At 43.8% G+C, this 26,961-nt stretch overlaps 1 protein-coding gene across 9 annotated transcripts in view; it reads right to left on the bottom strand.

Annotated features, from left to right (window-relative positions):
• The window catches only part of DIS3L (DIS3 like exosome 3'-5' exoribonuclease), a 42,280-nt gene extending 23,270 nt beyond the window's left edge, over window positions 1-19,010 (bottom strand). For 5 of the 9 annotated variants that reach the window (XR_012415086.1, XM_073996100.1, XM_073996101.1 and 2 more), the window contains exons 1-5: window positions 18,574-18,723; window positions 17,182-17,335; window positions 5,781-5,909; window positions 3,905-4,040; window positions 546-722 (exon numbers count right to left, since the gene is read on the bottom strand). Coding sequence is in view for 6 of the 9 variants with exons in the window: in XM_005559853.4 (XP_005559910.3) it covers window positions 546-722; window positions 3,905-4,040; window positions 5,781-5,909; window positions 17,182-17,335; window positions 18,574-18,712 (735 nt within the window). In the remaining 3 variants the exon portion in view is untranslated. Of the gene's footprint in view, window positions 1-545; window positions 723-3,904; window positions 4,041-5,780; window positions 5,910-17,181; window positions 17,336-18,014; window positions 18,497-18,573; window positions 18,724-18,982 lie in introns of those variants that run through there. The other 4 variants (XM_073996098.1, XM_073996099.1, XM_005559855.5 and 1 more) reach the window with 3 other exon arrangements.
• Between the last annotated feature and the right edge of the window lie 7,951 nt (window positions 19,011-26,961).

The following is a 26,961-nucleotide window of genomic DNA, read 5'->3' as shown; positions in this document are numbered from 1 at the left end:
TGATGTTCTATATGTAACAGAATTAAAGACTTATCATCGCAGAGTAGCTTCAAGGTGGGCCATCAGTGTCTACGGAAAGAATGACTCCCAAGCCACCTGAAACACTGACAGCCGTGACTTACTCATGCCCATCTTGTTTGTAGCCTGTGAAATCAGAGGCCTGTGACAGGATGCAGTAAAAAGAGGAGAAAACATACTGGTTGGTCCTGAAAGATTTTTTGTTTTGTTTTGTTTTGTTTTGAGACAGGTTCTTGCTGTCACCCAGGCTGGAGGGCAGTGGTGCAATCATGGCTCACTGCAGCCTCAACCATCCAGGCTGAAGTGATCCTCCTGCCTCAACCTCCTGAGTAATCTGGGAGTACAGGTACACACCAGCACGCCTGGCTAATTTTTGAACTTTTTCTAGAGACAGGGTTTCACTGTGTTGCCTAGTCTTGTCTCCAGTTCCTGGGCTCAAGCAATCTACCAGCCTTAGCCAAAGTGCTGGGATTACAGGCATGAGCCACTGTGCCCAGCCCTGATACATTCTAAATTACCACCCTCACCTGGATATAGCGTCCAGATTTAATCCCAGCTTCTAACACTTCCAGAGGAAGATGTTCTGGATACTCCTTCCCGTGGCTCTCCTGACTCTCGTTCTCTCTCTCCCGTCGAGACTGAAGGATAGAATCACAAAGCTCATGGGCAGCTTTTAAATCAGGCCAGAAATTGTCCAGGTAATTCTGTATTTAACAAAGGCACAGAGAAACACGGTCAGAAGGTACTGATTCTTCATCATGGTACTACTACAGAAACTCCTGACTGGGAACTTCTGCTGGCCTGCCGTTTTGAGGGGGTGCTCAGTGAGCAGGACTTCCTGAGCCTCACTCCACCGTTGGTTCTCTACTACCACATTAACCCCTGAGCCTGCCAAACGAGCCCCACAAGGCCACCCCACCGTGGAACACTTGCACCTCCTAGGCTACTTTGTGCTTTCAAGTCTCTTTCTCTCCACACACACTACAAACACACCTGCACACGTCCAGGCAGCCTGTCTTTATGTGTATCTAATTGCTGCAGACAATGGCCTATGTATGTGTACTTTTTTTTGAGACAGGGCCTCATTCTGTAGCCCAAGCTGGATGCAGTGGCGTGATCTTGGCTCACTGCAGCCTTGACCTCCCCCTGCCCTAAGCAATCCTCCCACCTCAGCCCCCCAAGTGGCTGGGACTAGAGGTACATGCCACCATACATGGCTAATTTTTTAATTTTTTGTAGAGATGAGGTCTCACTATGTAGTCCAGGCTGGTCTCAAACTCCTGGGCTCAAGTGATCCTCCTGTCCTGGCCACCCAAAGTGCTGGGATTACAGGCGTGAGCCACTGTGCCCAGCAATATGTGTATATTCTTGTCCTTTTTTTTTTTTTTTTAAGAGACAGGGTCTTGCTCTGTTGCCCATGCTGGAGTATAAGTGGCATGATCCTGGCTCACTGTAGCCTTGACCTCCTGGGCTCAAGTGTTCCTCCAGCTTTGGCCTTCCGAAGTGCTGGATTACAGGCACGGGCCACTGTGCTGGGCCATTCTTGTCTTTTTTATGTATTTTAACTCAACTTTTAAGTCTGAGGGGTAGAGTCTAGCACATTCTCTGTTCTCGAATCGAAAAGCAAACAGGTTATACTTACTGTCAACTCCAGCATTTCTCCCACTAATTTCAGAGTCCTGTTCAAACTGCTTCCTTTCTTTCCCTACTCCTTCCAGAAATTCTGTCTGTGCTAACGTCAGTGCCTGAATTCTATGGTCGCTTATCACTTATCAACACCACACTTTGTCATTATGAACCACCTCTTCAAGAGGGATTTATCATCTTGGCTCTTCTCCATCTAACTTCAAGTCCCCACAGAAAATTCTAGGCTTCCCACTCATCTGAACTTCACAATATCTCTTTTTTCTACTATCATTCACCTCTATGAAGCCCTTGGTCACACAGTTTTCTTGAGAAACGCTATAGAAAATAAAACTGTATGATACCACTGGACTACAGAGAAAAGTAATTTTCACAAAAAATAGAAAAATGTAATTTTAGTCAACTGTCCTCTGCAGGAACAAGACATGATGTATTACAACAGAAAAAACAAGTGACACTGCCATTAATATCCAGCGCTCCTGGAATTCTCTGGCATGCCACAGCACTTTTTTATAGCAGGGCCAAGAAAATTCTATTGACAAATCTTTAGCAATATATGCACCTGGGAACCCTTAGAGAATCTACAATTCAAAACCCAACTAGACTTTCTATAAACTGACAGGGATAATACAGGGCCTTATTCTAGTTTCTGCACCAAAAAATGATATCAACAAGTGAAACCTAATTGACTAGCCAGGCAGACAGAAGCGACCAGTGATCTGTTGAGAGATTAACAGTCATCCTACTCTCAAAAAACGTACCTAAGAGATAGGCAGAACTGCGTTGCTGAGACAGTCCAAAGAAACTGTCACTGATAATGCCACTCCTGTCTGAGATCTGTACCAAGCAGATCTGACAGCATTCACATAAATAATATCACATCTCAACCCTTTCATTTATCCCTATTACCCCCATGAACATTCACAAGTGGGGAAGAGTGAGGAACAGTTGAAAAAAAAGACCGGCCTTTAAGACAGTTTGTTTCATGTATATTTTCAGAAAAATAACTTGGAAGGCAGTACAGCATGATGGCTAAGAGCTTTGGGGTCTGACTGCCTGGATTTTAATCATAACCCTACCATTTTCTACTGTGTGACTTGGAACAAGTTACTTAGCCTTTCTGTGTTTCCGTTTCCTTACCAATAGGATTAAATAATAATACCTACCTCACAGGGTTGTTGCAAGAATTAAATGAAATAATAGACATAGAAAAGTGGCTGGCATAGATGTGTTGGTTATTACCAGTAGGTAGAACCATGTCAAACTGCCATTTTATAGGTCAACAATAAGAATATTGGCAATTTTATTCAACCTATTATCATCATCATCATCACCATTTTATAAATGTTAGTTTACTGTCAGTAGGAGTTTACTGGGCTGGTATTAGATGCTGTGGGCCTTATAGTCAAAGTTGGTCTGAATTTGTGAAAGTCAACGTTAAATAGTTGGGGCATAATGAAGAAGCAGAACTTCATTTTTTTTTTTTTTTTTTTCTGAGACAACGTCTCACTCTGTCACCCAGGCTGGAGTAAAGCAGCACAATCTCGGCTCACTGCAAGCTCCGCTTCCTCGGTTCACGCCATTCTCCTGCCTCAGCCTCTCGAGTAGCTGGGACTACAGGCGCCCGCCACCACGCCTGGCTAATTTTTTGTATTTTTAGTAGAGACGGGGTTTTACCGTGTTAGCCAGGATGGTCTCGATCTCCTGACCTTGTGATCCCCCCGCCTCAGCCTCCCAAAGTGCTGGGATTACAGACGTGAGCCACCGCGCCCGGCCTAGAACTTCATTTGCTGAGATAGGGTCTTGCTGTGTCACCCAGGCATTAGTACAGTGGTGTGTTCACAGCTCACTACAGCTTCCATCTCCCAGGCTCAAGTGAGTCTCCCATCTCAGCCTCTTGAGTAGCTGGGACTACAGGTGTGTGCCACCATGCTTGGATATATACACACACACACACACACACACACACATATATATATATATATATTTTTTTTTTTCTGTGGAGACAAGGTCTCACTAGATTGCCCAGCTGGTCTTGAACTCCTAAGCTCAAGTAATCTTCCCGTCTAGGCCTCCAGAGTGCTGGGATTATAAGCATGAGCCACCACGACTGGCCAAAATGGAACTTCTTAACGTCTATTTCTCTTTTATTTTTTCTTTTCTGTGTTACCAAAGGGATCTAGAGCCTTATGGGTACTACTTAGAAAATGAGCACTCATACATATACAACATCTGCAAATACCTTGAAAGAAATCACGAATACTCCTTCTGTTTCACTTCCATACTGCTGAACTGCCTCTTCATCTTCTGTCACCATAACAATTGGCATCCTATCCTGGCAGTGATGATAGTACCAAACAGCTGCGTTGTATATGCTCCTGGAAAAGCAAAGGGTATGAGAGCTCTCCCCAGGCAGACAAACACAAGCTCTTGTTCAGAATTTCACATCTGGCTTTTAATTTGCTATCCATTGGTGTATATAGATAACCATTCATTCATTCATTCAACAAATACTTCTGGAGTATCCATTATAAAGAAGCGCTGGGCTGGGTGCTCTGGGGGATACAAATATGAACCAGAAAGAACCTCACTTCTCTTCCCTAAGACATCCAACCACCACTGCAACGACTTCATTTCTTGATATGGCCTAGAAACCACGAGTCTCTGCCATCTTTTACACCGTTTAACTGGGGCACCACACAAGATGACAAGCTATGTTATGTGAGGCTTAAAAGATGAAGAAGCAAGTATTTGGCTAAGAGAAAAACTAAGCTGCAAGTAGCTGAAGATCATAATCCAATAGGGTCTGATATGGAACCATGTGAAATGCCTGGAAATCTTCCAAAAAAGAACTGGAACTGGGAAACAGGTCTGGAGAACTGTGTATAGGACTGGATTGATTGATGGATTGAGACAGGGTCTTACTCTGTCGCCTAGGCTGGAATGCAGTGGTGAATAATGGCTCACTATAACCTTGACTTCCCAGGCTCAGGTGATCCTCCTGCTTCAGCCTCCTGAGTAGCTGGGACTACAGGTGCATGTCACCATCCCCGGCTAATTTTTAACTTTTTGTACAGATGGGGTCTCACTATGTTATCCAGGCTGGTCTCGAACTCCTGATCCTCTAGCCTCAGCCTCCCAAAGTGCTGGGATTATAAGCGTGAGCCACCATGCCCAGCTTTCAAGGTAACTTCTGAGGCACATTCCGTGTGGCTCCTCAGCAGCACTGATGGAGCCTTCGTTTCCCGCAGCAGCAGCACATCCTTCACCACCTGCCCTCCATCTCCATCTCACTCTCCCCACTTCCTCACTCCTGCTTCTGGGAACTGCTTTCTACATAAACACTCCACACTCCCAAGGACTTGCTTTAGGCTCTGCTTTCGGCAGACTTAAATCAGGACACTGTATTTCCTGAAGTAGTTTTTTCAGAATTAAGTGACCAGTTTCAGTTTAATAAGACTGTAAGTAGAAGCCTGGCCGGGCACAGTGGCTGACACCTATAATCCCAGCACTTTGGGAGGCTGAGACAAGTGGATCGCTTGAACCCAGGAATTGAAGACCAGCCTGGGCAACATAATGGGGCCCCGTTTCTACAAAAAATACAAAAATTAAAAGAGTGTGGTGGCACAGGCCTGTGGTCCCAGCTACTTGGGAGGCTGAGGTGGAAGGAAAACTCGAGCTCGGGAGGTCGAGGCTGCAGTGAGTTGTGATCATACCACTGCACTCCAGCCTGGGTGACAGAGCAAAAAACACTGTCTCAAAAATAAAAATTAAAATTAAAAAACAAAAAAGGAGCTCTTCTGCCTTCCTTCTACATACATGTATTAAAGTTATGACTTCTAGGTCACTGGAATGATCCTGATAGCTGCTAGGGTCTGGGGCAAACATACTCTGGGTACCTATATCTTCCTAACTGCAATTTTCAAAAAAATGTATCAGTTATGTATTCAAATGATATATCTAAAATATTGACATGGTAAGCATTTCGGTGTTAATCACGGTTCCAGAATAATTGTTGGTTTGTTCTAGCAGACTATTTAGATCAACGCCCAAACAGCCAATGATGAGGATATGAAAGAAGACGATGGTGTGAAAACGGCAGCAAGTCAGGGCCATACCTGGTCTGCCACTTCTCCATGGACTCTCCTCTTTCCCGCGGCAGATAGCAGCATTGCTGGAATTCATTAGCAAAGAGAATGCAATCATGACGCGCATCCTTCAGCAGGTTTCGCAGTTTGTTATACTGTCTGTGACACGGAGGAGAAAAATAAATCTAACAAAGCAGGTACTCATCCACTGCCATCTCTTGCTAAGGATCAAAAAAGGATGGGGTATTTTAGAGCAAAAGATTGATTATTTTATGCCTGAAGAACATGTATTTATATTGGTCTCAGTGTGCTCAGTCCTATTGAGCTGCTACTGTTTCTTGACTTTGCCTGCTAGAATGTGCTTAGGCAGGGCTTAGTTAATTAGTTTGCAGATCAATTAAACTCCTTTTCTCTCCTTTCCCCTTCAGAGACTTCCAGCCATTTTATTATATAATTATACCACCTTGCCCTGCCTAGCCCCCTCTTCGAAGCCTGAGTGCACGGATTAGCACTTTATTTTTGGACCTCACTTTGTTTTATAAATGTCATTAAGCATGAATACATTTGACTTTTTGCTGGCAGTCCTAGAAAAGAACATGTAAGTTAAATAAGTTTGGGGATTTATCTGTGAATTTTATTTATGCAGCCACCCTGATTTACATAAATGAGAGCTAGCCTCATCTGTCAGACAACTGACGGAAAGTTTTACGGTTTTGCCCATCAACAGATCCTTTCCATAGCCGAGGAAGGAGGATGGTTTGAGGCCAGGAGTTCAACACTAGCATGGGTAGAGAAAGGGAGACCCTTTCTCTACCAAAAAATACAAAAATTAGCCAGGCATGGTAGCGCGCACCTGTAGTCCCAGCTACTTGGGAGGCTGAGGTGGGGAGATTGCTTGAGCTTGGGAAGTCAAGGCTGCAGTGAGCTGTGATTGCGCCACTACATTCCAGCCTGGGTTACAGAGTGAGACCTTGTCTCGAAAAACAACAAAAAAACATCCTTCCCACAATGCTGGCTGAAGCCACAAATCAAACATCAAGTCTCCTATGGGTCAGTTTCTAAGAAGGTGCTTTTCAATAGTCTAGATAATATAAAATCACAGAAAATACTCAGTTATGTTAAACGGAGTCAACTGCTTATTTAAAGATGAATTTGCTGGGTGTGGTGGCTCATGCCTGTAATTGCAGCACTTTAGGAGGCTGAGGAAGGAGGATCGCTTGAGCCCAGGAGCTGGTGACCAGCCTGGGCCACATAGCAAGACCTCATCTCTACACAAATTAAAAATACAAAAATTAGCTGGGCATGGTGGTACACGCCTGTAGTTCCAGCTACTCGGGAGGCTGAGGCAGGAGGGTCCTTTAAGCCCAGGAGTCTGAGGCTGCAGTGAGCTATGATTATGCCACTGAACTCCAGCCTGGGGAACAGAATGAGACCCTGTCTCTAACAAAATAAAAATAAAATAAAAATGGATTCATATTAAATCAGATTTAACATGTGTTTTAATATAATAACATTTGTACCCTTCCTTCCGCACCTCCAGCCTGCCTCCATAGGTTTTTAAATTTGAGTCTTTTTGTTGAAGCAAAGGCAGAACTCCCCAACGAATCTTGTTAAATACATAAACACTGACCACCAACCTGTGTGGTCTTACACTTTATTAGAAAACAAGAAATAGATTTTATTTTCTTAGTAATTCTAATTTTGAGTCACTGTGAAAAGAATCATAAATAGCAACTTATAAAATATCTTTTTTTTTCTTTGAGACAGAGTCTCACTCTGTTGCCTAGGCTAGAGCACAGTGGCACGATCTCGGCTCACTGCTACCTCCACCTCCCAGGTTCAAGTGATTCTCCCGCCCCAGCCTCCCAAGCAGCTGGAATTCAGACACCCACCACCATGCCTGGCTAATTTTGGTATTTTTAGTAGAGACAGGGTTTCACCATGTTTGCCAGGCTGGTCTCAAACTCCTGACCTCAGGTGATCCACCAACCTCGGCTTCCCAAGGTGCTGGGATCATAGGCATGAGCCACCACGCCTGGCCATAAAATAACTTAATAAACAAAGGGATTCAGTTTCATTTCTGTGAATGGCGGCTTTTCTTAACAGAATTCCACTTGTACAAACAAAAGCTGTTCCCTCATCCCTCAAGATACATAGAACATATTATATGGGTAATTTTCCCACTTTCACAAAGACCCTATTTTTTTGAGACAGGGTTTCACTCTGTCACCCAGCCTGGCATGCAGTGGCACGATCATGGCTCGCTGTAGCCTCAAACTCCTGGGCTCAGATGATCCTCCCACCTCAGCCTCCCGAGTAGCTGAGACTACAGGCACACCCCACTATGCTTGGCTAATTTTTGTAATTTTTTTGGTAGAGACAGGGTCTTGCCATGTTGCCCAGGCTGATCTCGAACTCCTAGGCTCAAGCGATCCTCCTGCCTTGGCCTCCCAAAGTGTTGGGATTACAGGTGTGAGCCACCATGCCTGGATAAAGACACATTTAAAACTTATTTTGAAAGCCTCTTGGAAGAGTCTATATCACACTGTTAACAGTGTGGGCAGGCTTTCACTTTTTGCCTTACACATTTTGATAATGCTTAGAATTTTAAGACTGAGCACTTACTTATTAAGTAATAGGAACGATTTTTGGAGAGATTTCATAAACATCTGCAATTTGTCATTTCAGAGAAAACACTGAAAAAATATTGCCTGTTCTTCCTGACATTGTCCCCTAGAAGTTTTTGTTCCCTTTACCTACCATCATATTTTGTGCACCATTACAAAACACTTGAACTTACTGTAGTTATTTGTTTACAAATGGTCTCCCTTGCTAAGCATCCTTCATTTAGCAAATCTTTGCTTCTATATGCCAGGTCTGCTGGGGGAGGTGAGGGCTGCTGCACTGAATGCCCTTGGGAACACCAACTAGACACCCCACTGCATCTGAATAGTGTCCTATGGTATAGATAGGGCAGTGCCCCATGTCTGCAGCAAAGAAAGGAAAAATAGACATGCCATACGATCCAGTAATCCCACTTCTGGGTATATACCCAAATTGAAAGCAAGGACTCAAACAGACATTTGTATAGGTTCATAGCAACATTACTCACAGTGTATAGGCAAAAGGTGGAAGCAATCTATCAATGGATGATGGATAAACAAAATGTGGAATATATTATTCACATTTAAAAAGGAAGAAAGTTCCAATGCATGCCATAACATGGATGAACCTTGACACACTATGCAGAGTGAAATAAGCCACTCACAAAAGGACAAACACTGTGTCATTCCAGTTACACGAGGTACCGAGAGTAGTCAAATTCATCGAGATGGAAAGTAGAATAGCAGAATGGAGGCCAGGGAGGGGAGATAGTGTTTAAGGGGTATAGAGTTTCAGTTAGGACAGATGAAAAGTTCTGGAGACAGATGTTGGTGATGGCTGACAACAAGGCATATGTATTTAATGCCCCTGAATTGTGCACTTAAAAATAGTTAAAATGACAATTGTATGTATGTACATTTTACCACAATTTAAAATAAAGCTATGCTACTTGGCAAAAACAAACCAAACATAACACAGAACCACCCATTTCAGTGGGATAAGTGCTTGAAAGGAGAAGATGGCAGGGATGGGAAAGCTTCCTAGAGTCGGTGACCCATGAGATCTGAAGGATGAATAACAGTGAGTGGAGACAAAGAGCTCAAGAGATGAGAGCAGGGTGGAACGTGCGAGACAGCAGACAGTAAGGCCTCACCCACCGCAGGTGCTGAATCAATGCTTTCCAAATGAACAAATGAATGCACAGCCCTACATGATAACAGTGATCCAAGTGCAGGATAATAATGCCCCTGAACAAACTGACATTTCCAGAGCCCAGCTGCCTTTCGCTAAGCTTCATAGACATCACTGCATTTGTTTTCACACCTTCACTTCAGACCAGGGTTTTTGTTTTTTTGAGACAGGAACTTGCTCTGTTGCTCAGGTTGGAGCGCAGCGGCGTGATCACGGCTCCCTGCAGCCTCAAACTCTCAGGCTCAAGTGTTCTCCCACCTCAGCCTCACGAGTAGCTAGGACTACAGACGCACGCCACCATGCTCAGCTAATATTTTTTTTTTGTATTGAGACAGGGTCTCACCATGTTAGCCAGGCTGATCTCAAATTCCTGAGCTCAAGCAATCTTCTTGCCTCGGCCTCCCAATGTGCTGGGCATGAGTTACCGTGTAGTCCCAGGGATTCCTGAATTCTGTCCTCTGCAAATACTGATGTGCCACAAGCCAGACCCAGGGGTTACCACCAGATTAATGACAATCTTTCCTAATATTTAGAAAAATATATCACTTAACAAAAAATGCTCTCAATTTTAAGTTTCACTACCACATATATTTTCTTAAACTTTTAGTGCAAGTTTCCATTTGTCAGCTACCTATCAGCCAGATAAAACAAATGAACAAATGGCAAAAGAATATTAATGCAGAAAGCAGGAAACAAATAGCGAATCACTCTCAGTGTGACAGTCGGGTTTGCTTGTAGACATGTGGGCTTACAGTTATAATTTAATGGCGCATACATATGATATAGTCATATTTTTTGCTAGTCAGGGTTTTGTAGTGCATATGATGGGACTAGATAGACGAATATCCTGCATGGAGTCAGCAAACAGCACCATGTGCCTTAAGCAAATTCGACCAGAATGACAGGAGAACAATGGTTTCAGATAGTCAAGTACAGGCCAGGGGTGGTGGCTCACACCTGCAATCCCAGCACTTTGGGAGACCGAGGCAGGAGGATCACTTCAGGTCAGGAGTTTGAGACCAGCCTGGCCAACATGGCAAAACTCTGTCTTTACTAAAAATACAAAAATTAATCAGGCATGGTGGTGGGCGCCTGTAGTCCCAGCTACCCAAGAGGCTGAGGCAGGAGAACCGCTTGAACCCAGGAGGCAGAGGTTGGGTGACAGAGCGAGACTCCTTCTCATACATACATACTCCAGCCTGGGTGACAGAGCGAGACTCCTTCTCATACATACATACATACATAAATATTCAAGTCTTACAGAAAAACCTTAGTTCCCTGGACTGGCTTGGATGTTTTCTAAAACTCCATCATCTTAATGTTTTAAGCAATTTCTCAGAGGGGCAGTTAAACCTACCTTCTTTAGGTTGATTTTTTTACTATTTTCATTCAGTGGTGACCTTACTTACAGATACAACATCACTTTCCGCTGCTGACTGTTCTCTCTAAGGATTAGAAGTGGGAGCCCCACGCCCTGGAAAGACCTACAAAGTGAATTCTATACTAAATGTATTTTGTCATCTGGATTTTGCAGAACCCAGGTGGGGTCTCACAGACTTACCTTCAGAGACCATTGAGTTTTCTAAAAGTTTATATTGCCATTTATATTATACAATACTCACAAAACTTTTTTTTTTTTTTTGAGACGGAGTTTCTCGGTCTGTCGCCCAGGCTGGAGTGAAATGGCACGGTCTCGGCTCACTGCAAGCTCCCGCCTCCCGGGTTCACGCCATTCTCCTGCCTCAGCCTCCCGAGTAGCTGGGACTACAGGTGCCCGCCAACACGCCCGGCTAATGTTTTGTATTTTTAGTAGAGACGGGGTTTCACCTTGTTAGCCAGGATGGTCTCGATCTCCTGACCTCGTGATCCACCCGCCTCGGCCTCCCAAAGTGCTGGGATTACAGGCATGAGCCACTGCGCCCGGCCACAAAACATTTTTATGGAGTACATTTGGGGCCATCTGAACGACTGCCTTCTAACTGCACTGCCATTTGGCGTCAGTGAGGCCCTCTCAGACACCCCAGAGACACTTGAAACTCTGGACCTTGACTTCCCTGCCCCCAGGCTTCCTCTAGCTTTCCCTCTCTCCATCCAGTCATGTAAACCAGAAACCTCAGTGATATCCTTGACCCCACCTTCCCCACCATCTCACATACCTAAATCTATCACTAGTTCTAGAGATTTTAAAAAATAGCAGCTTTATAAAGAGATATAATTCACGTACCATAAAATTTGCCCTTAAAACACACACAATTCAGTGGTTTTTAGTATAGTCACAGTTATGCAACCATCACCATTGATCTAATTGCAGAACATTTTAATCACTCGGAAAAGAAATCTGTATCCATCCATTAAGCAGTCATTGCCTGTTCCCCTTGACCCCAGCTCCTGGCAACCACTAATCTACTTTCTGTCTCTGTTGATATACCTATTCTGGACATTTTACATAAATGGAATTATACAACATATGATGTTTTTATGTGTGCGCTGGCTTCTTCCACTTAGCATGTGTTTGTGGTTTATCCACGTTGTAGCATGTATCAGTACGTCATTCCATCTTACAGCTGAATAATATTGCCCTATATGGATAGTCCACATTTTGCTTAACCATAATCAATTAATGGACATTTGGGATGTTTCCATATTTTGGCTGTGATGAAGAAAGCTGCCATGAACATTTGTGTATGATGTTTTCATTTTTATTCATTTATTTATTTATTTTTGGAGATGGAGTCTTGCTCTGTCACCCAGGCTGGAGTGCAGTGGAGTGATCCCGGCTCACTGCAACCTCCGCCTCCCAGGTTCAAGCAATTCTCATGTCTCAGTCTCACGAGTAGCTAGGACTACAGGCGTGCGCCACACACAGCCAATTTTTTGTATTTTAGTAGAGATGGGGTTTCACCATGTTGCCCAGTCTGGAACTCCTGAGGTCAGGCAATCTGCCCAACTTGGCCTCTCAAAATGCTAGGATTACAGGCGTGAGCCACTGCGCCCGGCTGTGTATGATGTTTTCAGTTTCAATGTTGACATGTTTTCAATTCTCTTACTTACACACTTAGGAAGTTTTATAGATTTTTTACCTATTAAGCAGGTCTTGGAAACATCTATTTCTCTCTATCTCTAAGCTACCAACATTCCCTCATCTGGACTAAAGCAAAAGGCTCCTCCCTTCTTTTTTCCAGGCCTCTTCTCTACCTGGCCCAGTAATCCTGCTTTTTTGTTTTGTTTTGTTTTTGAGATGGAGTTTTGCTCTTTTGCCCAGACGGGAGTGCAATGACGTGATCTTGGCTCACTGCAACCTTTGCCTCCCAGGTTCAAGCAATTCTCCCGCCTCAGCCTCCTGAGTAGCTAGGATTACAGGCACCCACCATCATGCCCAGCTAATTTTTGGATTTTTGTAGAGCTGGGGCTTCACCATATTGGCCTGGCTGGTCTTCAACTCCTGATCTCAGGTGATCTACCCACCTCCGCCTCCCAAAGTGTTGGTTGGGATTACAGGTGTGAACTACCACTGAGTAATCCTTTCAGGACAGGAATCTGATCATGTTATCTCATTTTGCTTAAAACTTTTCCCTGATATCCCTGACGCCATGAGGCCTTCCATCCCACCCAGGCGTTCTTTCAGCTCCTGGGATGTGCCACAGGCTCCTCCCCGTGGGCCCCAGGCATTTTCCTCTACCTTGAAAGCTTTCCTCCACTCTGTCTGGTTTACGCCAACCCTTGGACCTCCGCCTAGGCAGCCCCGTCAGAAATGCCCTTCCTTGCCTCCTTTGGCTGGTCTGGGTTCTCCTGGTGCCCCGTCCCTGTGCTTCAGTGCCTTTGTCACAGCTGCAGTTCTGCATCTGTTTGTGTGATTGCCCGATTACTGCCTGTCACCCTGCCAGGACTCCGTCTGCTTTGGTTCGCCATTGTACCCTCAGTGCTAGCAGTTTCTGGCACATATAGTCTCTTGGTGAACATTTGTTGAATAAACGAACACACATGTGAACACATGAACACGGTGGACAAAACAGCCTTACAGAGTTGTCAGGGAGACTCCTCACTAAATAAGCATTTATGTGAAGATTATTAGATGGCAGAACATGTGATTATCCTGAATGACAGAAGATCTGATATTAGTCATACTTGTTCTGTGCAATATACTTATGAGAACAAGCATTCTCTGCATTGATATTATTGAAATCAAAATAGGTAATCTCATTACAAATATAACCAGATTAAAGGTTATGTCTTTCCATTGTTAAACCCAACTCTGGTGATTTCGTTTCAGCAAAACAATGTTATCTGTCACATTGAATAATGTTCATTTGCAGTTTTCTGATTTTGTAAGTTTATTTAACTTAAACTAGGATTGTATTAAAGTACTTAAACATGAGGACTTATACCGAGATTTATGTTTAAACATATTTAAATAACAATAGAAAAAAATAAATTAACACTGGTATCCAGGAGGATTTTTTTCTTTTAGAAACAAGGTTGATATATCACTCATGTTGAGAACACTGAGGTAGTGGATGGAGAGTTAGATCATGTGACCTTTCAGATTTCTCCAACCATAATATTCTACAATTTCAATCTTTTTTTTTCTTTTTGAGGCAGAGTCTCGCTTTTGTTGCCCAGCCTGGAGTGCAGTAGCACGATCTCAGCTCACCACAACCTCCACCTCCCGGGTTCAAGTGATTTTCCCGTTTCCGTCTCCTGAGTAGCTGGGATTACCGGCCTGTGCCACGTCATCTGGCTAATTTTTGTATCTTTAGCAGTGACAGGATTTCGCCATATTGGCCAGGCTGGTATCAAACTCTTGACCTCAAGTGATCTACCTGCCTCGGCCTCCCAAAGTGCTGGGATTAGGGGTGTGAGCCATTGAGCCTGGCCTGATGCCAATCTTATATACCATCAAGAAACTGAGGCATGAAATATGGAGACTCTCTGAAGCTATACAGAAGGAATTCAGGAGGGAGTCAAAAAGAACAAGCAAAGCATCGTAAACCAGACACCAGACGGACCAGGGATTATTAAATGACAAAACTTTCCTAACCACGAATGTTCCTAAAACCATATTGGATAAAATGAATTATTTACTCGCATCTCAAAAATCTCCAAGGAAGAACTGAAAAACAAAACAAAATGTTTCGCAACATTAAATGAACAAAACACTAGAGAGCTTCTGCTAGGCCAAGTTCAGTTAAATATAAAAAGTTAATTATCACCAAAAAAATGGTAAGTATGTAAAGTAATGCACATGCTAAGTAGCTTGATTTAGCCTTTCCACAATGTATACATATTTCAAAACATCATGTTGTATACCATAAATATGTATAATTTTTTTAAAGTAAATTTTTTAATAGAGACAGGGGTCTCACTATGTTGCACAGATTAGTCTTGAACTGGGCTCAGGTTATCCTCCTGTCTTGGCCTCCGAAAGTGCTGGGATTATAAGTATGAGCCACTGGGCATGGCCAAATATATATAATTTTAATCTGTCAATTTAAAAAAGTCAAATAACTTACACTTAACACTTAGGAAGGCTGAATTAATAAACTTTATTAATAATGATAAAGTCTCCCGGATCTTATGTATTCAATGCCTATTATTAATTTTAATGTTAGCCTTCAATAAAAGACACTTTCTAGCACTCGGACAATTTGGGTCATTTAGCTATGTCAACCTGAACGCACCTGCTGGTTGCTTAACAGGTAAACAAAGTGCCAAGGCCCAAACTTGCCGATTTCTTCCTCTTCTTCAATCATACTCGTAATATGCCCTTAAAGACCAGTCTCAAATCCATTTCCCCCAGAGGATTTTCCGGCCTAATCCCTCTACCCCACGTTTACTTCTGCACTTAGCATCGTCCACATTAAATTATCCTTCGTGTGTCTAAGGTGCTTCATAATAACTGTCTTGCTTCTTCCATCTAACCCCAGCAAGATAATAGGCTTGTTATGAGAGGAACTAAGGCTTCTTTTGGGCCGGGCGCAGTGGCTCATGCCTGTAATCCCAGCACTTTGGGAGGCCGAGGTGGACAGATCACGAGGTCAGGAGTTCGAGACAAGTCTGACCAACATGGTGAAACCCCATCTCTCCAAAAAATGCAAAAATTAATCAGGCGTGGTGGCGGGTGCCTGTAATCCCAGCTACTCAGGAGGCTGAGGCAGGAGAATCACTGAACCCAGGAGGTGGAGGTTGCAGTGAGCCAAAATCATGCCACTGTGCTCCAACTCAGGCGACAGAACTAGACTCCATCTCAAGAAAACAAAACAAAACAAAACAAAAAACAACTTTTTTATTCCCCAAGGCCTGGAACTAAGAGCTTAAAAAGTGCTTACCCAACAAACAAAATCAGGGTATTATCATATAGCCCTATTTCATAACTCCTCATCTTTTGTTTTCACATTTAGTATATTCAAAGACATGGTAAGGCAGTGGAAAACCAATAGTTTTTCATCAAGTTAACTACTCTTGAAATGTTCAGGAGAAAAGACGTTTAAATTCCAACTCTTTGTCTTTGAATGTCCCAGAAATTGGTTTCTAAAACAATCCTTAACATTAAAAATATTTTAGAAAACAGAAGTTGAAAAGGCTCGCAGTGTGTTAGCAATCCGAATGATAACAACAAATTGATTTTAGTAGCAGAAATTGAAATATGACACCTGGAGCAGCATTTAAATTTGGATCTGTATAAACATCTATATCTTGGTGTCTGAACAAAATCAACTTGAAGCTCATTTAAAAATATTCTGTCTGAAAAAAACCTGCACACAATCTGGTTAATGTACGTTTTTTGAACTGAGTGTACAGTAAGAGTACAATTTGTCATTTTCATATACAAATAAAAACACTTCATCTTTTATTACCAAGGCCTGAAGAAACCACAACATTTTAAAAAAGAATAAATGCATAGTTTGTGCTTATTAAATAACTTAGAGTGTTAAGAGGTTGGACATATAATTCTAATATGCTATTTCCATACAGTCTTAAGTTCAAGTCATAAACCTTTCTCAACATTAAAGGAAGCGAAATCGTTTTTTAAGGTATTTGTTTAAAAAGTAGACAACTATTCTTCATTTAAGTACAAGGCAAGAATTTTAGACTGGTTCAATTGGAAATGCTTTGTTTAGCAAATACAATGACTATGGCTGGTAGTTACACTAGTAATCTAAAAATAAAACAAGCTATTTCTGGTTTTACTGAATAAATCATTACAATTTGCATCTCCAATAAAGGAGTCTAAAATTTAAAAATAAAGTACTCTTTTCCCCAAGAAAAGAATGTATGCTTCTGAAACAATGTATCTATAAATAAGATTAAATAATACACATTATCAACAAGAAATAAGCAGTAACCCTGCCACTATAAAAATGCAAGCCAGAAGCCAATTCACACTAGAATCTTAAATACCCACATACTGGGGACACTGCAGTTTACTGATCTACAGTCAGATCTCTTGGCCAGGTGTTGCAGCAGAAATATAAAATAATGTTACTGCATTCCTCACTATCAAAGAGAATACAAAATTAGTTTAAAAAGTCCTTTCTGACAAAATAATGAATTCCTCCCATCCTCCTCCAACAAGGGAGCTTTTCTAAGGTGGGGGGGAACCTATGCCATATAGAAATAAAGAATGCAAAACGTATACCTCCGGCCTCTTTGATGCTGCACTGCTTGACAAGCTGTTTGCATGAAAATAATTCCTTTCAATTCAGGAAACTCAAGGATCTCAAGATAATCTTGAACAACTTTCCAGTCTGGGATCACGTAATGAGTCACATCACTAGACAAGAGTTTCCCATCTGGAACATAATTCAAAATGTAAGAGATTAGACAATGTTTTCAAACCTGGTTTATTTAAATGTCACGGTGCTCTGGCATACAAAATAACTTCCAGTCTTAACTCCACGGTGGGAGTTTTTAAAAGACCCAAAGCTCAGGTATATTGAGCACCCTAATTTTTTTTGAAGCTGTGATAAATACAAGCTCAACGTGGTTTATGGTGTTGCCAGAGGTGCCGGAGAGGATGACTGATTTAACAACGAACAAGCACATTTTCAGCATAACCTGAATATTTCAGTGTTACCTCATCATTGACAAACACATTCAAATGAAGCACCCCCACATTTATACCACTTGTGTATGATGCCCAGCAATTTCAAGTTGGCTCTGTGTCAAGCTTCTGCACGTGCTCAGCAGCCTCCAAGAGCCAGAAAGATTGAATGGAGAAAATGATCCGTGCAAGCAACGGGCAGAGGTGGGGTTTCCACCAGGCCCGTATCTGACAGCCGGTTAGCCAAGCTCTAACTGAAATGTTCATCTTAATCACAATGTCTGGAGGATTCCAAACATTCGCTGACAAGGACCCCCATCCCATGCTCATCCTCCCATGGGGAAGAGAGCCAGTAACGTGCATCGTTCTATCGGCCACCCTTGCAGCCTAGAAACCAAGGACAGGGGCCCAGGAGTCCCCAGTCCAACCTCCCCGTGACTTTCCTCTCCAGTGCGGGCCCAGATAGTTCACAAAACTACGGTGAAGAGGCTCTCCACGGGCGGGAAAGTCTGGGGCACCAGTGCGGGTAGGTCAGGAAACCTGTGGCTGCAAAGCAGATGATGTCAGCTTCGCAGCGGCAGCAGCTGGCCCGCAGCTCCCGGGGGCTCCCGGCTCGGGACCTCCCCATTTCTCCGCCGCGCGAGGTTGCGGCGGGAGGAACGCTCGGCTTCCGCGCCCTTGGGCCCCTCTGAGAAGCCAAGCCACCCGGTCTCCGGGATGGGGTGCGGGTCTCTCGGGCCCTCCCACTGGACAGAGCGGAGCAGTCGGGGAGTCCCGGGCGGGGCACCCCGGAAGCCGCGGACTTGGGCCGCTGGGTCCCGACCGGCAGAGGGCTGGGTGTGAGGCAGGCGGGCGGGCGCAGGCCGCGGGGCCTACGCCTCGGTGTCCCCGCCGCTGGCGCTCCGCCTCTGGGCCGCGCTCACCCCGTCACCGCAGCCGCCCAGTCCCGCCCGCTCCCGCCGGCCCCGTCCCCGCCCCGGCCCTGACCGTGGCTGCAGGTGGCTGGCTGAGGGCAGAGCGGGCTGTGGCAGGGCACGCAGGGCCGCAGGTAGTGCTCGCGCACGATCCGCAGCGTGCGGCCCTGGAAGGTCCTCAGCAGCAGCACCTTCTCCCGCTTCTGCAGCATGGCGGCGTGTCTCCGGGAGGCCGCGGAGCGGCGGGAGCGGCCGGCGCGGCGGAGGCGAGGCCGCGGCTTCGGGCCCGCCCCTCGGCCCTGGGCGCCGCGGCTCCGGAACCGCCGTAACTGCCGCACCCGGGGGAGGCCCGGAGCCACACACTCCAGGCTGGGGCCCGGCCCTCCCGGCCTTAGTTTTGTTCCCTTCCCTCAGTGGCCTGGACCAGGGCGGAGGGTTGGAAACGACCCACCCCAGAGACGGAGGGAAGACTAGGATGATACCTGGACCGCAGGTGAAGAAGGGCTGGGCGCAGCTGTCCAAGATTAGGAGTTTTTGTCCCCCCAGGTCCATGTGGGTATGGAGCCGCCGTATTAATACTAATACCTGGTAATTAATGTTTTCGTTGCTCTCGCTATCTCCAAACGAGGTGAAAGACTCACCAAATAAGCCGGCAACCCTGCCAGCCCAACATTTCTAAAAAGTTGTATTCATTTTAAATTACATGTACTTTTTAAAAAGTTTTTTTCTTTTTTTGTAGAGATAGGGGGGTGAGGGGGGCGGGTCTTGCTCTGTTGGCCAGGCTGGTCTCAAGCGATCCGCCTGCTTCGGCCTCCCAAAGTGTTGGGATTATAGGTGTGAGCTGCTGCGCCTGGCCTTTCATGTTCTTTTTAAAATTTATTTATTTGTTTTGGTATCCCTATTGAAGTTATCATGTACTTATATATTCAAACAATGCAGATAAAATGAAAACCAATCTCTTCCCTTGAAGCACTGTTCCACTCTAACTTTTATAGCTTTTGCAACCTCTGGCAAAGGATTTCTCCTTTAAACTGCCACTGTGACACAATCACAAACGTATACATGTTTGTATTAATAGCTTTTTTTTTTTTTTTTTGGACAGGGTCTTGCTCTGTCACTCAGGCTGGAGTGTAATATATGATCACGGCTCGGCTCACTGCAGTCCCCGAACTCCTGGGCACAAGCGATCTTCACCACGTCTAGCTTTTTTTTTTCTTTTCTTTTCTTCTTCTTTTTTTTTTTTTTTGGTAGAAATGGGAGTGTCTCACTATGTTACCCAGGCTGGTCTCAAACTCCTGGGCTCAAGTGATCCTCCTACCTCAGCCTCCCAAAGTGCTGGGATTACAGGCGTGAGCCACTACGCCCAGCCTGTACGTCTTGATAAAGAGATACACACGGTCTCTTCTGAGATCACATACCCTTGTTTGGATAGAATCCACTGTTCTTCCAAGCACTCAACTAAGACTTTTGAGCTGCACTAGCAGCTTTGTATACGTGTCCCATTTAATTTCCACAAGTCAAAGGAATGGGGAATTATCATTCCTATCTTATAAACTATAAAGCAGGGTTAGGGAAGTTAAGTGGCCAAGGTTACCCAGTTATTAAGTGGTGGGATCAATATTCAAGCCAGAATCTGACTGAATTCAAAGCAGGCTTGTAAGTAATTACCGTGCTATTCACAGATGAGTAAAATACAGGTCCTGCATTTAGGGACTTTATAGTCTGCTTGCTGAGCTCTAGTTAAGGCAGCTCAACCAGCTGGCTGGAAACATCAGATTTCCTGTGATGCTGAAGCAGGCAGAACTGAGGATGCTTTGTTGGATGGCTCTTGTCACTCTAGGGGAATGCATTAAAGAGAGCCACCATCTCCCACCCATTGTACTTCCACGTCAAGTTATCCTGCAGTGTGAGCTGATGTGAATGAGATCTGAGGTGGAATTGCACGAATTACGAAAACAGCACAGAGCTGGCCTGTAAGGCAACCATCAGTGCAGGAGGCTGTCCCTAACTCAGGAGGCCAGTTCTAGAGAGCCCAGAGGACAGTCAAGTTGCCAGATTTGTCCCTACATAAGTATGTTCCAGGCAGCTGCCCACAGTTCCCTCCAAAGCTCCCCCATGTTCATTTTTCTTTTATTTCTGATTACACCAGGTTATGGGAGGGTGTTGATTAGATACTAATATGCCCATAAGATCGCTCTTTAGCACTTGGTAGCTTTAAACTTTCTTCAAATTGGGACAAATGATCTTTTAAGGAAGAGAGTATGTCTGAGGTTCTATTGAAAGTTGGCTTTATTAGTATTTTAAATAATTCAAGGTCCATTAAGTGCTTCCTTTGCTTGCATTTTGGCAATAATGTGTAAATTATGTTTTAAAAATCATGATTCCTTAATTTTTGGAACTAATGAGCTAAAACGGACAAGAGTGCCTTTTTGTTGGTTGGTTGGTTGGTTGGTTTGCCTCACAGGCTATCTGATGCCTCTTGCCTGAAAAAGGTGTCTATACCTGTAATAATAAGCCAGTTTATGCTGTGGTAATATACAACTTTAAAAATCTCAGTGACGTGGCCAGGTGCGGTGGCTCACGCCTGTAATCCCAGCACTTTGGGAGGCCTAGGAGGGTGGATCACCTGAGGTCAGGAGTACGACACCAGCCTGACCAACATGGAGAAATCTTGTTCTACTAAAAATACAAAAATTAGCCGGGCATGGTGGCGCATACCTGTAATCCCAGCCACTCGGGAGGCTGAGGCAGGAGAATCGCTTGAACCTGGGAGGTGGTGGTTGCAGCGAGCCAAAATCGTGACATTGCACTCCAGCCTGGGTAACAAGAGCAAAGGTCCATTTCAAAAAAATAAAAAATAAAAAATCTCAGTGACTTAAAATAACAAGATGTTGCCTGGGCACCAAGAGCCTATGCTCTGTGCCCTTTTCCAGGACTCAGGCTGATGGAGCAGGCCCTCTCTGGAACACGGACTGTGGTCATTGGCAAAGGAAAAAAGTCCACGAGAGAGTCTCATCCCAGCAGTTAAAAGCTCAGTCCAGAAGTGACGCATTTCACTTCTGCCTGTTGACCACACAATAGGGGTGGGTGGGGCAGGAAGTGTGTGCTGCCTCATGGCCTGAAGGCAGAGCACTGAAGCCCTTTGGTGAACAGCATCGATGACTACCTGAGTGACCTAGCTCAAATCTCTTATCCCTAAATGAGTCAGTCTGCTCTGCCAGCACCTTAACCTTTGTTGCTTCTGACTACTGTAGCTCAGCCCACTATCTGGTCTCCAATTGGGCATTCTACTGCTCACCTCTTTTCACATTTGATGTGTCTTTCCCAACCTGCATGCCCCCATAGGCCAAGGATACATCACCACATTATCTCTAATCTTTTTCACAACTCTTCAGTGTAAGTATGTGATTTCTTGTGGCAGAGACTGGTTCTGGTTCTCTGTTTGCCAAATCCATGCCCCCCTTTTCTCTGGGCATACAGATTAACCACGTTTCCTAGCTTGCCTTGCAGATATACAGGTGTGGCCATGTGACTGAATTCTAGTTGGCAGAATATAATGGCACCATTTCCAGGCCTGGCCCACAAAAACCTCCCATGCATGCTCCTTTTCTTGTTCTACCAGCTGGAAACCAATGCCCAGGGGATTTTGGAAGCCAACATTAGAGATGGCAGACCCCTCATCAGCTTGGGTCCCTGAAGGACTGTTCACAGCAGAGTGCTGCTGCCTTTGACACAGGAGTATCCACAGTGGATTATCTTTTTTTTATTTTTTTTTGAGACAGTCTCACTCTGTGTGGCCCAAGCTGGAGTGCAGTGGTGCAATCTTGGTTCACAGCAAGCTCTGCCTCCTGGGTTCAAGCAACTGTCTTGCCTCAGCCTCCCGAGTTGCTAGGACTACAGGCGCACGCCACCATGCCCAGCTACTTTTTGTATTTTTAGTAGAGAAGAAGTTTCGCCATGTTGGCCAGGCTGGTCTCAAACTCCTAACCTCGGGTGATCCTGCCTGCCTTGGCTTCCCAAAGTGTTGGGATTATAGGTGTGACCCACCGCGCCCAGCCCACAGTGGACTCTTGTAAAGGAGAAATAAACTTTTGTTACAGCAGCTATCATCACCCTAACTAATTATTCTCTTTGTAAAGGAGATTAAGGAACTTGTCCAAGAGTTGTGTAGGGCTATTTGTTCAAAAATCCCTCACTAGATATTAAATGTCCTCATGAAGCTGCTCAAGATTTCTTTTTTCTTTTTTGAGACAGAGTCTCACTTTGTCACCCAGGCTGGAGGACAGTGGTGTGATCTCCACTCACTGCAACCCTCGCCTCCTAGGTTCAAGCAATTCTCCTGCCTCAGCCTCTCGAATAGCTGGGATTACAGGTGCCCGCCACCACACCCGGCTAGAAGCTGCTCAGGATTTCTAGGGCAGTTCTAAATTGCATAGTTCTCTAGGAGGTGGGAGAGCATCAGTGGCCTGCGTGTTCTGGTGTGCTCTGGGCTACAGGGCAACACTGGGAAGGATGCCTGGGGATTGCTTCTCTTTTCAGTTTTCCCTTTCCTTGTCAATCTAAGTGCAGATGGACAGCCTGACATCCAGACAGAAGAATGCTGTGACAGCTTTCAGTGCCCTGTTGCTGACAGAAATTTGTGACTGTGGCTTGTGTTCTTTGGTGCGTGACTTCAATCTTCAGGCTGAGCACCAGTGTGCTTACGCTGCAGAGGAGTTTGTAGCATTGACGTGCCTTCTTGCAGATGTGCTCTTGGAGTGCAGCCATCAGCAACTACTGGATTGTAATCAAAAAGTCTCATCAAAAAATTAGCCTGGGGTGGGGTGAGACATCTTTGCAAAGGGCTAAAAGGACAGGGGGGTTAAATGCCTAGAAGAAATTCCAGCAAGTGAACTCCAAGGGCCAGGGTGAATTACTGAAGCAAACTTTGAAATATTCTGTATTTGTTTATTTATTTAAAATTACAATAGTACAACATACATGTTGTAACACATTCAAATAGTACCGAAGTATGCCAAGTATAAACAGTGAAGCTCTATTTCCATCCAAAGTCTACTCCTCCCAAGTAATTCACCATTGTTGATAGCTGGAATGCATCCCGAGTTTAAAAAGAACCCAAAGTTTGCAACACTTTGAAGAATTTGTCAATCTATGCACTATCAGCTAATTACAACTAAGGTTTCTCAAACTTTTACTAGGTGCCAGGCATTTCTCCAAACAGTTACTGTATTTCCTCATTTAATCCTCAACACAATGTCTTGCCACTTCTTCTACTGAAGCAGAGAAGGACTGAAGTGATTCCCCAGGCCACATACTCAATGTAAAGCAAAGCCAGGGTTTTTTGTTTGTTTGTTTTTTGTTTTGTTTTTAAGTTTTAAGTTTTTTTTTTTGTCCAGACAGGGTCTTGCTATGTTGTCCCGCCTGAGCTCAAACTCCTGGCCTCAGGCATCCTCCCACCTTGTCCTCCTAAAGTGCTGGGATTACAGGAAACCCACACTTTGAACCCAAGCAGTTGGGCTACAGAGTTCACACAATAATGACTCAGCCATATACCTTTTAGCTAGTAAACAAGGAGAGTTCTAGGATGGAGTACATTCTATGCGGTGGACCATGGATGAACCCAGTTACAGGGTTACAGAACTGGAAACAATGACATCCAATCATTGACTCTACTACTTCTCTCATTTCCCTGAGCCTTTGTGATTGCAGCCGTAAAGTATGGCTGGCAGGTCTTATGTTGCTGAGTATTGATATTAATGAATCAATGATGCTAAAGGGTCATGTAAATACTGTACCTAAAATTACCCCATAAATCTACAAAATCAGCTTACTTTTATTTGTACTTCATCTCAGTGAAAGAGTCATTGGAGGACAAATGGCTGTTGAGATTACTCTGCTACTTGTATTAGGGATAATTTAATTTCCTACATGTTAAAGGCTGTTAATCCTTGATTTTCACTTTCCCCAGCACATGCAATGACTCCCTTTTGGCTTTCTAAACACCCTGTGAATCCCCATAATCCACTTTGCAATGATTACTCTAAAATGTTCTACTTAACTCTTTCTAATTTTTTAAAGAGAGAATTACTTTGCGCTTACCAATTGTATACCTCAGCAAGATGTTTACTGTACTGATAATTTTGCCCTTTTACCACTAAGGGGCGCTGCTTCATTGATTTTTTTTTTTTTTTTTTTTTGAGTGCCATTCCTAAAGTCTTCTCTGTGTCTTGGAAACTTGGCATTAAAATGCATCCAATTAATTGAGTCAGACAAACAAACAAACAAACAAAACCTTAGAATTTTAACAATATCTTTATTCAAGGAGCTGAAAGGCTCTGATGCTCCAAAATTAATTAGAAACTAAGCTTCAATGATTAATACCGGAAAGAAAAAGAAAATTCTTTGTCTTGAAGCATATTAGGAGAAAATTCAGTGATGTGAATAGCAATGTATAATTCCAAAACAGAAACATTGCTATTATTTAGTTTGTATGTATTAATTGATGAAATTAAGTTTTCATCCATGTTGCAGGATTTCTATCACAAGTCACGGAATATAGTTTTTCATTGGATAAATGCATTACATAAAGTCTTTTGGCTTATTTTGCTATTTTGCTACTGTATATGTTTGAACTTGGGAAAGTGAATCCCATTTTACATCTCATATTGATAAACTGAATTCTAAAACCTTGTAATTACAATAGGAAGGTTATGAAAAATGAAAAAGAGAATAAGGAGTATTTAGTGATGATCCTAAACTTCTAGGTTTTAGATAAATATGAATAAGGTATTAAAATGTAGTGCAGTGGTGTGATCTCGGTTCAGTGCAACTTCCACCTCCTGCATTCAAGTGACTCTCATGCCTCAGCCTCTTGAGTAGCTGGGACTATAGGTGCATGCTACCACACCTGGCAAATTTTTGTATTTTTAGTAGAAATGCGTTTTGCCATGTTGGTCAGGCTAGTCTCGAACTCCTGGCCTCAAGCAATTCATCAGCCTTGGCCTCCCAAAGTGTTGAGATTACACGCATGAGCCACACTGTACCTGGCCCAATTTAAATTTTATTATTTAATAAATAAAGGGAAAGATATTCTATTCTTTTGTACCTGGTTCTAAAGGAAGAAGAATGAGGTATAAAATTTAAAATTGCATTTGTACTTAACTTTCTTTACATTTTAGGCCAGAGCAAATATGCTATATCTGATTGTACTAGATTTCTATTATTGCATGGCTACCACAAATTTAGCAGCTTAAAAACAATAATTTATTATCTCACAGTTTCTTTTCTTTTCTTTTTTTTTTTTTTTTTTTTGACAGGGTCTGGCTCTGTTGCCTAGGCTGGAGTGACCTGGCACAATCTCAGCTCACTGCAGCCTCCGCCTCCTTGACTCAAGACATCTCCCACCTCAGCCTCCCAAGTACCTGGGACCACAGGCGCACACCAGCATGTCTGGCTAATGTTCGTGTTTTTTTTTTTTTTCTGTAGAGATAGAGTTTTGTCATGTTGCCCAGGCTGAACTCCTGGGCTCAAGTGATCTGCCAGCCTCAGCCTTCTGAAGTGCTGAGATGATAAGCATGAGCCACCATGCCTGGCCTATTTCACAGTTTCTGTAGTTCAGAAGTCTGAGCATGGCCGAGTTAGATTCTCTGCTCAGGGTTTCACAAGGCCAAAATCAAGGTGTTGACTGGGCTGCAGTCACTTCTGGAGCTTGGGGTCTTCTTTCAAGTTCACATGGTTGTTGGCAGAATTTAGTTCCTCGTGGTTGTAGGGCTGGGGCCGCACTTCTCTTGCTGGCTGTTAGCCAGCAGTGCTCTAAGCTCTTGGAGGCCCCTGCAGTTCCTTGCCATGCCCTTGCACACTTCCAGTCTCTTTCATCAGAGGAAGCCAGGCGCTTTACAGCCTCCTTTATCAGATCAGGCCCGCTGAGGATAATCTCCTATGTTAAGGTCAGCTGATTTGGGACTTTTTTTAAAATCTAAAAAATTTCAATTTCATCTACAAAATCTCTTCGGAGTGGCATCTAGATTAGCACTGACTGAATAACTAGGAAAAATGTGTACGCCACAGTTCAAGAATCTCTGGGAGCCATCTCAGAATTCTGCCTACCATGATTCATAATAATCGTTTGAACTCAATAAATTATATTTAAAACTATGGTATTTGTTAAGTATTTGAAAGCAGCATAAATAATGTTATTAAAAAAGGAATGGAGGCTGGGTGTGGTGGCTCATGCCTATAATCCCATTTTGAGAGGCCAAGGTGGGTGGTTCACTTGAGGCCAGGAGTTCAAAAGTAGCCTGGCCAACATGGCGAAACCCCATCTCTCTAAAAATACAAAAATTAGCTGGGTGTGGTGGTGCACACCTATAATTCCAGCTACTCAGGAGGCTGAACCATGAGAATCACTTGAATCCAGGAAGCAGAGGTTGCAGTGAGCTGTGATCATGCCACTGTACTCCAG

This window comes from Macaca fascicularis, chromosome 7 (genome assembly GCF_037993035.2).
Source record: "Macaca fascicularis isolate 582-1 chromosome 7, T2T-MFA8v1.1".
NCBI classification, from domain to species: Eukaryota; Metazoa; Chordata; class Mammalia; order Primates; family Cercopithecidae; genus Macaca; species Macaca fascicularis.
Note: the sequence above shows the minus strand (reverse complement) of the source record. Positions and strands in the feature narration are given on the sequence as shown.